Here is a 16,289-nt window from a genome sequence, read left to right as displayed (position 1 = left end):
CATTGTCGACCAACCTGTCCCAGGAGCTACTGAGGGACTTGCAATCGGCCTTTCCCTATCAATGGGTCTCCTCTCTACCTTATTTGGGAATTCGCATCACCTCCACATACCAGGCCCTATATCAGGCCAACTACCCACCCCTGTTCAAGCAGTTATCAGATATGCTGACATCGTGGTCATCTTTACCCCTCTCTTGGTTCGGGAGGATATCAGCCATCAGAATGGCATATCTCCCGAAGCTACTATATTACTTTAGGGTCCTCCCAATTCCGGTTCCTTTGCATATCCTCAATATTCATCAGCGTAGGGTCCTACAATTTATCTGGGGGTCGTATCGCCCCCTCGTATCAACAGACAAATCATGTTTGCTAAAAGAGCGAATGGAGGCCTTGCGGTCCCAAATCTACGAGACTACTGTACAGCAGCCGCCATAGCACCCCTCTCTCACCTCCACGAGACGTATCGGCTCCCATTGTGGGCGGCGATCGACCTACTCGAAGTGGACCCCATCCCCATTTCCTCCTTACCCTGACTCCCGCCAAAACACCGCCCCACGATTACGGGGCCCTGCATGATCCACACTTTGAGAGTTTGGGACTCAGTGAAGTTTTCTGCAGGGTTGGCTTCTCCCCATCTCCCGCTGCTGCGACTCCTTCGTTGCCCTCTTTTCCCCCGGGTCTTGATAATTCTGCGCAATTCAATTGGTGGACCCGGAATGGCTTCGTAGATGTTCATTCACTACTTGCACCCACTAGAATACTACCATTTGCAGCCTTGCGCTCGTCTCACGATATACCCTTAAGGGAGTATTTTGGATATCTTCAGATTCATCACTTCCTCCAAATCCTTACCAAATCCCAGGACACCCCTTACAGATTGTCTCCGTTCGAAAGCATCTGCAGATCCAGGCCTCACTCTCCTGGTCTGATATCGTTAATATACTCAGTCTTGATCGCCAAGAGGAAACCCACGGTGCGATCCTATCACCTGCAGTGGGAGAAGGATCTGGGGAAGAAGTTGGATCCGGAAGATTGGCAGGCAATGACCCTAACCCTGTCAAAATGCTCATGCAACGTCACGATCCTAGAGAACGCCTATAAGATCCTATACCGGTGGTATTACACCCCGACACGTTTAGCCCGCTTCGTTCCCACCTGCTCCTCTGTTTCAGGGGGTGCGACCAGGAGGGCACAATGGCCCATATTTGGTGGACGTGCCCGAAGGTGTGCAGACTATGGGTCAGGGTTTACGCGTTGCTTCGCAGCCTACTTTGGGTGAACCTAAAAAAGGATCCATTCGAGGCTCTTCTCGGCAAAGCAATACCAGACCTACTACGCCCAGAACGACAGTTGGTGCAGCATCTCTTTACCGCAACTAAGCTGACAATAGTGCGGGCATGGAGAACCCCGGCCCTTAGCTTTGAGGCAGTCAAAAAACGTCTGAATGATGTCATGGTCAATGAAAAACTGTCCTCTGTTCTCTCTGACACTCATACCAAATTTCTTAGTGTCTGGCAACCCTGGATAGAGTACCACCATTCTCCCAGATTCGATGTCACCTTGCTGTCGTTGTAGGGGCCCAGTGGTGCGCACCCCGTGGGACCATCCTCCTCCTCTTCAATCCCCCCCTCCACTTTCTGACCTCCCTCTCTTCTCTCCAGACCCTTCTATTCCCCCTACTCTTGTCTCTTCACCTTTCCCCTCTTTCCTTCCCTCCCTTTTTTTTTTTTCCATCTTTCCACTTCATCAGATATGATTACTATAGGCTTCGGGCAAACTCCAGGCCAGGTCTGTGTTACATCTATGTGAAACCTAGGGTCTCTCCTGATCCAGTGAATGTGTACACGGTTAGAAGAAAATCTGCTTGAATTATACTTAACTGAAACTACCTGTACCGAAATCCAACTGTAAAGCCTATTGTATTGACTCATAAACTTGTTACTTCACAATAAAAATCTTTGTAAAAGAAGGTGAGAGTAGGTCTGATGTGGAGTAGAATCTCTATATAATGTATAATCTCTATGATAGTTATGTAGTGAGTGCTGCATCCACCTAGGTAAGTATGATGGGTTTAAAAAAAACAAAACCCTACTTCTCTTTTAACCCTTTTATGATCCGAGGTCATGGTGATGCCTTGGTGTTCAGACCCAATTAGCAATGAAAGCGCGTGTGGCTTTTAAGTGGTACACGCTTTTTATTATAGGCTGACAAATTCATTAAATTATTATTTTAATAACAGATTCTAACAGTTACTCTATGTAAATGGCTGTGCAAATTAACAGTGTATCTTAAAGGTGGCAGTGTTCACGTTATCAATCGACATTGACTATTTTTATAAGAAATAATTTTCTCCCACAAAAAAAGGACTTTAACCACTTCAGTACAGGGCACTTTTACCACCTTCCTGCCCATGACAATTTTCATCTTTCAGCACTGTTGCACTTTGACAATTGCGCAGTCATGCAACACTGTATCCAAACGACATTTTTAGAATTTTGTTCACACAACTAGACCTTTTATTTTGGTAGTATTTAATCACCACTGTTTTTTTGCAAAATATAAACGAGAGAAAAAAAAAAACATTTTGGGGGGAAAAAAATGCATGCAAATAAATAATTGTTCTTCATAAATTTAGCCCAAAATGTATTCTGCTACATTTTCTTGCTGAAAATAACCTAAATCAGTATATATTATTTAGTCTGTAAGAAAGTTAGAGTCTACAAACAATGGTATATACAGCGAGTAAAATAAGTGTTGAACACTTTATATATACAGGAGGCATCTTGAAGTGGTCATTACCAACAAAGGATTTTGTATGAAGTATTAACCACTCCGCGCCCGCGCCATAGCCAAAAGACGGATGCTAACTGCCAGGAGGGTGTCCCTGCACGTTCTCCTGTTTACTTCCCCTCTGCGTGCTGCCACGAGCACGCATCGGGGAAGTTCTGTGTTGGGCGTGTCCCTCGGACAGATCGAGTGCTAAATGGCCGCTAGGGATTGGCCATTTAGCACTCGATCGCAGTGTCCAATGAGAGGTGATCTCATATGTAAACATGAGATCATCTCTCATCGCCGGCTCTCCCTCCTCACACAGAGACAGCGTGTGAGGAGGGAGAGATGAACCGCTGCAGCCAGTGAGTAAGAACACACACACACAAGCGCACCGGTCCCCAGTGCCACCTATTAGTGCCACCTAACAATGCCACTTGTCCCCAGTGCCACCTATCAGTGTCATTTGTCCCCAGTACCACCTGTCCCCAGTGCCATGTGCCACCTGTCTCCAGTGTCACATGTGCCCAGTGCCACCTCTCAGTGCCACCTGTCAGTGTCATGTGTCATCAGTGCCACATATCAGTGCCATCTGTCATCCAGTGTCAGGTGTCATCAGTGCCACGGATTAGTGCCATCTGTCATCAGTGCCACGTATTAGTGCCATCTGCCATCAGTGTCACGTGCCATCAGTGCCACGTGAGTGCCACATGTCATTGTCCTGGTGCTCCAGAGCCTTCAAAAGTGTAATAGGTAGTCAACAAGTTAGATGTGTAATTTATTCTCAGAACACGTGATGGTGCTCCCTGCATTTTGGGCCTGTCTTAGTGGCCAGGCTGTGAAAAAGTCCCACACATGTGGTATCGTAATACTCAGGAGGAGTAGCAGAATATATTTTTGGGTGTCATTTGTGGTATACACATGCCATGTGAGAGAAATAACCTATTACAATGACAATTTTGTGGGGGAAAAAATAAATAAATAAAATCTTCATTTTGCAAAGAATTGTGGGAAAAATAGACAACACCAAAAACCACACTATGCCTCTTACTAAATACCTTGGAATGTCTACTTTCCAAAAAGGGGTCATTTGGGGGGTATTTGTACTTTACTGGCTTGTTCGGGTCACCAAGAAATGAGATCACCAGTACATCAGATGTGATCAATTTTGTGTGATTCGCACCACAGCTTGTAGACTCTAACTTTCACAAAGACCAAATAATATCCACTAATTTGGGTTATTTTTTACCAAAGATATGTAGCGGTCTAAATTGTGGTCAAAATTCATGAAAAAAATTTATAATTTGCAAAATTTTATCACAGAAACAAAGAAAAAATATTATTATTTTTCACAATTTTCTGCTTTTTTTCATTTATAGACCAAAAAATAAAAAGCCCAGAGGTGATCAAATACCACCAAATGAAAGCTCTATTTGTATGAAAAAAAGGACAAAAAAAATAATTTGGGTACAGTGTTACATGACTGAGTAATTGTCTTTCAAAGTGTGAGAGCACCGAAAGCTGAAAATTGGTTTGGGCAAGAGGGGAGTTTAAGTGCCCAGTAGGCAAGTGGTTAAATACATTTCAGTTGGCATTCAATACTTTTTCCCTGTGTCATTTCATTATATGAGACATAACTTAATTTCTGTACTTATTTATTTTAGTTTCTTTGTATGGATTGAATGGGTTGCTACTGACACGTGGTGAACATTTCATGTCAATAGCACCTTTAGAAAAATATTTACCTAGAAAAATGGTGACGTGTTCCATACTTATTTTACCCACTGTATATCTCAAAATTGATCAATCCTGATGTACTGATCACCTATCTCATTTCTTGAGGCCCTAAAATGCAGGGACAGTACAAATACCCCCCAAATTACCCCTTTTTGGAAAAAAGACAGTTCGAGGTCTTTAGTAAAAGGCATGTTTGTCATAACTCTTTGGAAAATTAAGAAATGTAAAAAAAAAATATTTTTACATCCTGTCAACCTTGCAGTACAACGTCATCATATAACTGGTGTTATAAAATTAATTGGTGTTCAAACACTACCAAAAAAAAGCTGTGTAATATCAGTTAAATTAACAAAATTTAAATTATCGCAAAAAAATAGCCTGGTCATAAAGGGGGTTGAATATTCTGGAGGTCAAGTGGTTAAGAAATAAATTATGTTTTTGAATTTTTTTGTTATATTAAAGATTTATAAAACTTTTTTTCTTTTTTTCTTTTACAGCTTATTAGTCAGGTCAACCCTATTGCATTCATCGATAGCAAGAATTAATTAAAATGAATATATCGCCACGTTCAATAGCTGATGGCCTTGGAGATAGCGATCCAGGCAGCCCAGCCTCTCCACAGCTTGTGCCGCTGAACCCAGGAGGAGGAGGTAAAGCCACTCCTCCCAGTAAAAACAGCAAGAAAGGACAGCGGTCGGACCGTAACAGTGATGAATACCGTCTGCGCAGAGAGCGGAACAATATGGCAGTGAAAAAGAGTCGGTTAAAGAGCAAACAGAAAGCTCAAGACACATTGCAAAGAGTCAACCAGTTGAAAGAAGAAAATGAAAGATTGGAGGCAAAAATCAAGCTACTCACCAAAGAGTTGAGCGTACTGAAGGACTTGTTTCTAGAGCATGCACACAGCCTGGCAGAAAATGTACAGCCTACTAGCTCCACATCAGAGCAGGACAGTGATTCAAAATAACTCTAAACACTTTTGATCTATTGCTGCAGGTGAAGGACAAGGCAACACTGTCGCCATTTTATGTACTTATGAACTTTGCAAAAGAAAATGTTGGCAACAGTAACTGTGTGTTCTGTTAGATATTTTTGCAGTTTTACAGAAATGCAGGTGTCAGTTTATGGTCCCTGTATGAAAAGCCTTGGTTCAAGACTATCCTATGGCACTTAAAGAAAACCTTTTACTAAGAGCATGGAGGCTAGCCTTCACTTTACTTATGAAAACACTAGTTTTCTGACATCTTTGCTTATCCAGTAGATTCAGTATATTCTAGATTAGGCTTTGTCAACGTTTTTACCCTGGAGAAGCCATTTCAATAATTTCTTAATTTCAGGTTCTTGGGGAATCCCTGTTCAAATACAATACATTTTAAACATGTATGCATGTTGCTCACTTGGGGTAGAGCTTCTGGGAGAATCCAAGATGAAAAAGGATGTGGAGGTCCAAGAAGATCAGACTCGGCAATAGTATGCAATGCCAAGCTACAGCAAGCAAGGCTATCAGACTATTATAATGGATTAAAAAGGGTATTTACTCAAACTCATAAAGCTAATTCTACCACTTTGCAAAAACCTGGTTCGGCCACATCTTGAGTATGCCATCCCCTCTTGGTCACTAGTCCTCAAGAAGGAGGTGCTTAAACTGGAGAGAGTCCAGAAAAAGCTGCCAGGCTAATAAGTGGGCAAGAGAACCTTTTATTAAAAAGAACTACAAAATTAAACCTAATTTCCCAGAAGAAGAGATGCTTAAGAGGGGATATGATTGCAATGTACAAATCCTTTAAATAGTGATTAGTGTTTGGAGGACACTATGTAACCTAAAGAAGACACGCAGCTACACAATGAGGTTGGATGAGAGGTGGTTAAATATTGTGCTATGTAAAGGGGTTTTTTGCTGTTAGGAAATGAGCGATGTAGAACTCCTTGCCACAGTTGATGTCAGATAAATTCAAAAAACTTTTAAATGTGTTTCTTAGTGAACACAATCTACAGGGATTTGGAAAGTGATAGTGACATAAAAACACACACACTCAAGTTGAACTAGATAGACTGATGTCTTCAACCGTACCAACTATGTATTTTCCACTCATGGTATATTAAAGTGATCAAGAAGTTGAAGAACCTTATGGATAAAATAATAAGTAATGTGGTGTAACCACCATATTTGACACCCAGATCATTTTGTTACCAATTATTTTCAAGAATATACTTGAATAATAACTGAAGAAAAGAAAGGAAAAGCGTAATTGTTGAGTCCTCTAACATTAGAAGTCAGTGTAGAAGTGACCTCCTTACATTAGTGGTTAGTTGAAAATTGCCTCCTTGCATTGGGGGTCAATGTATGTGGGAAATCAATGAACCATTGCCTAAGAAACCCCGAGCAACCTCAGGAGGAACGCTGGTTGAAAAACGCTGTGCTAAATCATTGACCTGAAAGTCTTATGCAGATTATGAGTTTTGACTTCTGTATGACTTTCTTAGATTGCATGCTTTTGCAGGTCAATATCTTAAAGAAGAATTTTAGTTATGTCTGATTTTGCATGGTTACATTTGTCTACAAAGTGTTCTCTGATTGAAAGCATTCTCTAAATGGCAAGCAGGCTACCTCCTGTGTTCACAATGAACCAGGGCAGATGCTCGGCACAGGACCCCGAAGCTAGTGTAGATCACTAGTAGTAGTGATGTCCATTTTGTTTTTTTACAGCTTTTAGAGGGATGTCACATGTATGATATATGCATTGTAAGATTGGCCAAAGCTGGAACAATGTAACTATGTGAAAATATTCATACTTGGAATTGTTCTTTAAAGTATTGCCAGAGACAGACAGGAAGCATATATGTCCAAAATGAAGTCAGCAGTGGCAGCCTATGCACTTCTTTCAGTACAGGTTTTCAATAAAATGTACTAAATATAGCTAGCTTGAATTTCTAACAGAGTCCCGACTTAGACAAGTGTGTTAAAGTAGACATCCAGTGATATTCAATATATTCTAGATTACTACGGTAAATCATGAAGCATATGGTGTGGGCAATGAAAGGTAATTTTAAAGCTTATACAATTTTTTGTGTTTAGTAGTACAAACTTTGTGAAAAGCAAATGCTTGGAAAAGTTCAAATTCAAAAAAAAAAAAAGAAAAAAAAAATGGAAAGCGATACTATTTTATTTTCCTACCATAGAAACATAGGCCTCAAAAACCTGATTGGTTGCTTTGAAAAACAGACACTTTTAATTTTTCTGGATTTAAATATGAGCACATAAAATTGCTCTATTCAACATGTGATGCTTCTACACATTTCATCAAAAGCTTAATATTAGGTGGAGACCATCGCTATCACATACATATGAAGTCAATAGAATTATACCTGAAAGGAGTTGTAAAGGCAGAAGGTTTACTATCTTAATGCATTCTATGCATTAACATAAAAAACATTCTGTGTAGCAGCCTCCCCAGCACCCTCCAGTTACTTACCTGAGCGCCTTCTCTCTGGAGATGTCCACGATCCTCTCAGCCATCCAGTACACTCCTAATTGTCTGAGACAGTGCAGCGGCGCTATTGTCTCCCGCGGCTGTCAATCAAAGAGAGTAAGCCAATCGGGAGTGAGTGGGCAGGGCCCTCAGCTCATAAAGAATCGATTGCTTGTTTGTTTTTGCAAGCAGATTTATCACTGTGCGTTAGTCACCTAATTTTTACACCAACTTCTTTTCAACCACTTCCAGTTGTGATGTTCTCCAGTTGGTCTTGTTGCCGACCCTCTCACCATTGTCATCACGTCTGCAGCCTGATCAGTGTAGGACTAGCAGCATCGTCATTAGGATCTTTGTAGATTAACAACACATGCTTCCAGATTATATTTAAGCACCGCTGACTTTTTAGCCATGGAGTCCTTAACTTTTAATTTACCATTTGCTGATAATTTAAATACACTATATTACCAACAGTATTGGGACGCCTGCCTTTACATGCACATGAAATTTAATGGCATCCCAGTATTAGTCCGTAGGGTTCAGTATTGAATTAGCCCACCTTTTGCAGCTATAACAGCTGCAACTCTTCTGGGAAGGTCATCCACAAGGTTTAGGAGTGTATCTATGGGAATGTTTGACCATTCTTCCAGAAGCGTACTTGTGAGGTCAGGCACTGATGTTGGATGAGAAGGCCTGCCTTATCTCCACTCTAATTCATCCCAAAGTTGTTCTTTCAGGTTGAGATCAGGACTCTGTGCAGGCCAGTCAAGTTCATCCACCCCAAACTCGATCATCCATGTCTTTATGGACCTTGTTTGTGCACAAAATTGGGAGCATGAAATTGTCCAAAATGTCTTGGTATGCTGACGCCTTAAGAGTTCCCTTCACTGCAACTAAGGGCCCAACCCTTGAAAAACAACCCCACACCATAATCCCCCCCCCCCCCCTCCACCAAATGATTTGGACCTGTGCAGAAAGCAAGGTCCATAAAGATGAGAGTTTGGGGTGGAGGAACTTGACTGACCTACACAGAGTCCTGACCTAAACCCAATAGAACACCTTTGGGATGAATTCGAGTGGAGACTGCGAATCAGGCCTTCTCTTCCATCATCAGTGCCTGACCTCACAAACGGGCTTCTGGAAGAATGGTCAAACATTCCCATAGACACACTCCTAAACCTTGTGGACAGCCTTCCCAGAAGAGTTGAAGCTGTTACAGCTGCTAAGGGTGGGCCAACGCAATATTGAACCCTACGAACTAAGACTGGGATGCCATTAAAGTTCATGTGCGTTTTAAAGGCAGGTGTCCCAATACTTTTGGTAATATAGTGTATATACTACTACTACTTATGTTGTCCAAGTAGAGAGTGAGGGATTGTGAGTGTTCAGATGCAGGTAGGAAAAAAAAAAAACAATCTAGCTTCATCTAAAGTTTGTATTTGGTCTGTAATTCTCACCTAGCTCTAGAAGTACTCTTTCCTTTTATTAAATGTAATGACCTCAGGTAAAATGAATGTTATGTTGTGTAAGTAATTAATCATAAGGTGTGGCATCTATTAAATGCAGCATTTCATATTGTACTGAAAATAGATTCTGGACAATTTTCCATTGCTCTACAATTTTATTACATTTCTTACTTCAGAATTTTTGCTCTAGTTGAATGTTTCCTGAGGAATAAGTAAATGGTATTGAAAGAAAAAACTCTTTTCTGTTGTATTTGCAATAAAATGTTGACTTTTATATGAATTAACAAAGCTCAGTCCTTGGTGGAATTTTGCCCAGATAACCACAAGCTTTCTGATATTTGAGTGAAGATACCATCCCTACGCATACAGTATCTCACAAAAGTGAGTACACCCTCACATTTTTGTAAATATTTTAGTAAATCTTTTCATGTGACAACACAGCTATAATGTCTAAACCGCTGGCAACAAAAGTGAGTACACCCCTAAGTGAAAATGTCCACATTATCAACATTGTATGTGGCCATCATTATTTTCGAGCACTGCCTTAACCCTCTTGGACATGGACATTGGACATGGAGTTCACCAGAGCTTCACAGGTTGTCACTGGAGTTGTCTTCCACTCCTCCATGAGGACATCACTGAGCTGGTGGATATTAGAGACCTTGCGCTTCTCCACCTTCCATTTGAGGATGTTTGGGGTTGTTTTCATGTTGGAGTACTGCCCTGCGGCCCAGTCTCTGAAAGGAGGGAATCGTGCTCTGCTTCAGTATGTCACAGTACATGTTGGCATTCATGATTTCTTCAATGAATTGTAGCTCCCCAGTGCCGACAGCACTCATGCAGCCCCAGACCATGACACTCCCACCACCATGTTTGACTGTAGGCAAGATACATTTGTCTTTGTACTCCTCACGCTTGACACCATCTGAACCAAATAAGTTTATCTTGGTCTCATCAGACCACAGGTCATGTCTTTTAGTCGGCTTGTCTTCAGCAAACTGCCGGCTTTCTCGTGCATCATCTTTAGAAGAGGCTTCCTTCTGGGATGGATGACAGCCATGCAGACCAATTTAATGTAGTGTGTGGCGTATGGTCTGAGCACTGACAGGCTGACCCCCCCACCCCACCCCTTCAACCTCTGCAGCAATGTTGGCAGCACTCATACGTCTATTTACCAAACACAAACTTTGACTATGACGCTGAGCACGTGCACACAACTTCTTTGGTCGACCATGGGGAGGTCTGTTCTGTATTGTCTTGGCCACCTTGCTGCAGCTCAGTTTCAGGGTCTTGGCAATCTTATAGCCTAGACCATCTTTATGTAAAGCAACGATTCTTTTTTTTTCAGATCCTCAGAGAGTTCTTTGCCATGAGGTGCCACCTTGAACTTCCAGTGACCACTATGAGAAAGTGATAGCGATAACGCCAAATTTAACACATCTGGTCCCCATACCTTGTAACACTAATGAGCTACATGACACCAGGGAGGGAAAATGGCTAATTGGGCGCAATTTGGACATTTTTACTTGGGGGTGTACTCACTTTTGTTGCCAGTGGCTTAGACAATTAACGGCTGTGTGTTGAGTAATTTTGACAGGAAATTTTCACTGTTTTATACAAGCTGTACACAACACTACTTTATATTGTAGCAAAGTGTCATTTCTTCAGTGTTGTCGTATGAAAAGAATAAGTGAGGGGTGTACTAACTTTTGGGAGATACAGCCCATACACCGCTGCTATTACAGCATCCACAAGGAGGCGATTTTTAAAATTAAAATCAACAACTACAGAGCCTCTACCGCTACACCACCTCTGATGGGTTTATCAGGAAGCAACCATCCTCGCTCCTCCGTGGACAAGTGACCTTGAATACCTCTCCCTTCACTGTATAGACATGCCTGACCATTATCAACCTTTGTGAGTAGCCATTTGGCTGTGTGTTTTTATCATATTAAATGCAATTTTATACATACTGCACTTAGTTTGGTGCACTTCTTTCTTTTTTTTTTTTTGCATTAACTTTTGGGAGATACTGTATATACAGTCATAGGCTTTGCTTGGCATTTGTCCTGGCCCCAACATCTGGATTCAGATCATTTTTAGAAGTGACTTTGCTGAGCTTGGCTACCAAATGCCTCCTTTTTGTTTTTAATATAAAATGTAAATGAGAATAAAAATAAGCTGTTTTTTAACTGCATGCCGACCAGCGCACCACGATGTACATCGGCATGGTTGGGCAAATGGGCGTACCTGTACATCCCCTTTAAGACATGGCTTAGTGGGCCCACGCATGCCGCGTACTCCGTGAGCATGCCTGCAGACTCGATGTCCGCCGGGGGCCCACAATTGTGATACGGATCGACAGAACGGGAGATGTAAATAAGGCATTTTCCTGTTCTGCCTAGCACCATGACGGGTCTACTGCTCCCTGTCATCAGGAGCAGTGATCTCTGTCATGTTGTAGTGAGCCCACCCCCCCACAGTTAGAATCATTCCCTAGGACACACTTAACCCCTTGTTCACCCCCCCTAGTGTTTAACCTCTTCCCTGGCAGTGTCATTTACACAGTAATCAGTGCATTTTTATAGCACTGGTCCCAAAATTGTGTCTGCCGCAATGTCGCAGTCACAATAGAAATTGCAGATCACCGCCATTACTAAAAAAAATTAATAATAAAAACGCCATAAATCTATCCCCTATTTTGTAGATGTGAAAACTTTTGCTCAAACCAATCAATATACGCTTATTGCAAATTTGTTTTTTTACCAAAAATATGTAGAAAAAATACATAGCCTAAACCGAGAAAGAAAGAAATTTGTTTTTTTTCTTACGTTCATTGACGGACACAGCTCCTTTAATTCTTGACCTTAGGGTTATCACGCCACTTCAGGACAAGACTAGGCAGAACATGTAACACATGTAAAAACAGCAAGACTGCAGAGCACCGCCTGGGGGCGGTCCCTCTGGCTATGGCCCCTCACCTTGCTTCCTGCAGCTCAGATTCCTTTCTGCCTAGTGTAGGAGAAGGACCTGGCTCCTTGAGGGGGCCATTGGTCCTGGGATTTTTTTCTACAATTTTTGATCCTGTGATCTATCAACAGCTGGGCTGGGTGACAAGTCTGGATAATATAGATCCTTGTAGACTCCCCAGCCTGGCCATCGTAAGTAGTCCCTAGCTACGCGCTGGGTTGGCCACGACATGCCCCTTCTGCTCCAGGGGCGGTCGGTGAGCTATATGCTCTGGGGCTCGTCTGCAGTCCGTGTCATAGTGTGCCGTGGAAAACAGCCACCCCGTACTGCTCAGGTGATGGGTCTGTGGTGGAATGCGTCCAACAATCCTGACAAGAAGGGTAAGTATGGCTCTCCCTGCCTCGGCAGGATAGAGCAGCTGGGCATTCCCTGGGAGGTCGACTAGGGGGTCTCACTCTCCCTTTCCTCTCTCTCCCTATACTTCATACCCCCCCCCCCCCCCCGCTGGGGCCGCTGTGTGACTGGGTATGAGGTGCGGTGTATGTACCTAGACGTCCTTCAGGGGCTCAGAGTTTTGGCAGGGCTGTGCTGGCTGTTGGGGTCCGTTTTAGTTTTTCTGCCCCTTTTTACTGCGCTGTGAGGTGCCTGAGTAAATTTACCTCAGGAGAGGCCGCTGTTATTTTTGCTGAGTCTGCGGACATTTTCCTGTAGTCTTATGCAGTGTATGGCTGTTGGCCATTTTCTAGTAGGTTCGGCAGCCATTTTCTTGGTGATTTTTGTACTAAGGTCGTCCCGGTGGCCATTTTCTTGTAGCCTCAGTGCATTTTTACCTCTAGTGCTGGGTCTGTGTACCTCAGAACAGTGCGGTTCTGCACTCTGAGCACTTTGTGACTGAAACAGGGCAGATGTCAGAAACCATGAACCAGACCGAGACAGAAGTACAATTAATTCACGCTTGTTTATTAATAGAAAGTAAAAAGGTAAATGGAATAAGCGTAGTCAAAGCATAGCCAGAGTCCAGTAACCTGATCGAGTAGTCAGCCAGGCCAGAGTTCAGTAACCAAATCGGGTAATCAGTCAGGCCATAAGTCATGGATCCAAGTAGCGGAATAGCATGCAGGATAAGGTGCCAGAAGGGATGTCAGCAAGCCAGTCTTTAAACAGGAAGGCAGGAGATGGTTTCTTGTGATGTGGCCAAGGCGAAGGCAGATATGAAGTAAGTTAGAAAGCTTTAAGTAGGCAGGTCAGAGGAGCAGGATCAGGAACAGCTGGGTAACTGGAGAGAGATGAGAGCTGGCAATTAGCTGACAGCTGAGCAGCCAGCCCAGAGAAAGAAGGGCTAAGCCAGCCCTAACAGCAGAGCGGTCAGCAGCAGCACAGCGCAGCACTTGGTCAGGGTGGTGAGTCCTGCGGAGGGGCCTCTCAGTCTGTGAGCAGCTAGGAGGGTGGGATTTGTGTACCTTGCCTTAAGTCCCTAAGTTGTGACAGGCGAGTGAGGATCAGCATGGCATCAGAAGCTGGCGCTTCTTCCTCGGACATCCCTGCTATTGCAACCGGCTAACCTGCAAAAAATGCGATGCCTATGGGTGCTTTGTTGGCGGTCCTGGAGACCATTGTTGCCAGGGTGGAAGTGGCGTGTGGGCACAAGGGGGTAAAAAATGCCTCCTGCCCCCCCCCCATCTTCTGGGGAGAGCTCTGATTCAGACTCTGGTCCCAAGGTGACTGGTGGCCCCTGTTCTCACGTGTCAGAGGATTCGGACCAGGACCGTTTGGACAGTGAGAATGACTCTGACTCTGTGTCTGGGTTAGCGCAGGAAAAAGCGCTAGTAGGAGCACTTATCACTGCGGTGCGGGATACTCTGAAAATACAGGATGCAGCAGGAAGCTCTGCTGAGGTGGCGGCCCCTTTTGGGTCCTGCAAACTGTCCCGCACGCCTAAGGTGTTTCCGTATTTGACTTATTTTGATAAGTTCATCTACAAGGAATGGGGAAGTCCAAAGCGGGCCTTTTCAGTCCCAAGAAGAATGGCGGTGCATTACCCCTTTGAGGAGAGCCTTCTGAAAAAATGGAAGTCTCCTCCGGTCGTTGATTCTGGTAGAAGGGACTCTTGCCTTCAAGGACCCTGTCGACAGTAGGGCCGAAGCAGCGGCCCGGTCCATGTTTACGGGAGTGGGGTCAGCGTTACGACCTGTGCTGGCCATCGCCTTGGTGTCGAAGATGCTGACGGAATGGGCAAAGCTGTTGCACCGTGAATTGGAGAAGCAACAGTTTCCCCCGGTCTGCGTAGAGCTGGCAGACCAGTCTGTGCATGGCCTTAAGTATGTCTGTGATGCGGCCCTGGATACAGTCCCCCCTGCTCTCTAGAGCATCAGTATCAGCAGTGGTACGACGGGGCCTGATTTGGCTGAAATGCTGGTCTGCAGACCAGGCATCTAAAAAAGCTCTGGCGGATTTCCCCTTCCAAGGTGGGAGGCTTTTTGGAGCTTCGCTGGATGACCTTATTAAAAATGTTACCAGCGGGAAGATCACATTGCTCCCACAGTCCAGGCAGGGTAAGGAGCCTTGCCGTAGGTAAGGGCCCTCTTTTTCCGCTCAAACAGTTTTTTTGCCCTCCTGTGTCGGCAGGTACTCGTTCCCAGTCCAACAAGGTGCCTGCTGAAGGACAAAAGCGTCCCTGGTTTTGCAAGCCAAACAAGTCTGCGAACAAAAATGTTACCGCATGAAGGTTTGCCCCCGCCCAACTCTCGGGTGGGGGGTCGCCTACAGGAGTTTGCAGCCCGGTGGACCTCTCTACTGTCCGACCAGTGGGTTTGCAAACTGGTTTCATCGGGATACAAAATAGTTTTTCTTGTCCACCAAACAGATTTTTTCCCTCCAACCTAACTCTACTCCCAGCTTCTCGGGAAGCCCTGTTCGGGGCAGTACAGGACCTGCTACTGCACGGGGAGATAGTACCTGTACCGACACTGGAAAAAGGTTTCAGGGATTCTACTCCAATCTGTTTATAGTCCTCAAAAAGGAAGGGGTATGTCCAATCCTGGACTTGAAGGCCCTCAACAGCTTTGTGAAAGTGCAAAGGTTCAGGATGGAATCAGTTCACTCCATGGTCACTGCACTCTATCCGGGGGGGGCTTCCTGTCATCCCTGGATATCCAGGACATGTATTTACATGTTCCCATATGCATCAGGCATCAGAGGTTTCTGTGATTTGCAGTCGGGGAAGAGCACTATTAGTTTGTGACTCTCCCTTTTGGCCTGGCTTCAGCACCCAGAGTCTTTACCAAAGTGTTAGCTCCAATTCTGGCCTGTTAAGGCAACGTGGGATCGAAATCGTGGGTTACCTAGACGACTTCCTCCTGAGAGCAGCTTCCACCTCAGAATTAAGGGAAGATGTAGCGATCACCATGCAGACTCTCCGGGAGTTTGGTTGGGTGCTGAACCTAAAGAAGTTGGTGTTAGTGCCGACTCAACGTTTGGAGTACCTGGGCTTGCTGTTGGCGAGAGTTTCTCTCCCTTCAGACAAGCTTCAGGCTCTTCAAGCTGCGGTGAAGTTGTTGATGAACCGCAGTTGGTTGTCGCTGTGCTTCTGCATGTGCATTCTGGACCTAATGGTAGCCACTTTTGAGGCGGTACCCTACACTCAATTTCACATTTGAGTCTTGCAGAAGGAGATTTTGTCAAAATGGAACAAATCTCCATTATCCATGGATTGTGTCAGAAACCATGAAACAGACTGAGACAGAAGTACAATCAAATCACACTTGTTTTTTAATAAAAATAAAAAGGTAAATAGAAAAAAGCGTAGTCAAGCATAGCCAGAGTCCTGTAGCCAGATCGGGTAGTCAGCCAGTCCAAAGTTCATTAACCAGATCGGGTAA

General features: G+C 44.0%; 1 protein-coding gene across 2 annotated transcripts in view; it reads left to right on the top strand.

Annotated features, from left to right (window-relative positions):
* Window positions 1–11,413, top strand: part of CEBPG (CCAAT enhancer binding protein gamma) — a 46,818-nt gene extending 35,405 nt beyond the window's left edge. For both annotated transcript variants that reach the window (XM_077452566.1, XM_077452565.1), the window contains one exon: window positions 5,003–11,413. In XM_077452566.1, the coding sequence (XP_077308692.1) occupies window positions 5,056–5,472 (417 nt within the window). In that variant the 5' untranslated portion in view covers window positions 5,003–5,055 and the 3' untranslated portion in view covers window positions 5,473–11,413. The remainder of the gene's footprint in view (window positions 1–5,002) is intronic.
* The last annotated feature ends 4,876 nt before the right edge of the window (window positions 11,414–16,289 follow it).

Source organism: Lithobates pipiens, unplaced genomic scaffold, assembly GCF_037356315.1.
Source record: "Lithobates pipiens isolate NorthernLeopardFrog02 unplaced genomic scaffold, aLitPip1_a1.2 Scaffold_23, whole genome shotgun sequence".
Lineage (NCBI taxonomy): Eukaryota > Metazoa > Chordata > Amphibia > Anura > Ranidae > Lithobates > Lithobates pipiens.
The sequence above is the reverse complement of the archived record's forward strand: the minus strand, read 5'-3'. Positions and strand labels throughout refer to the sequence as shown.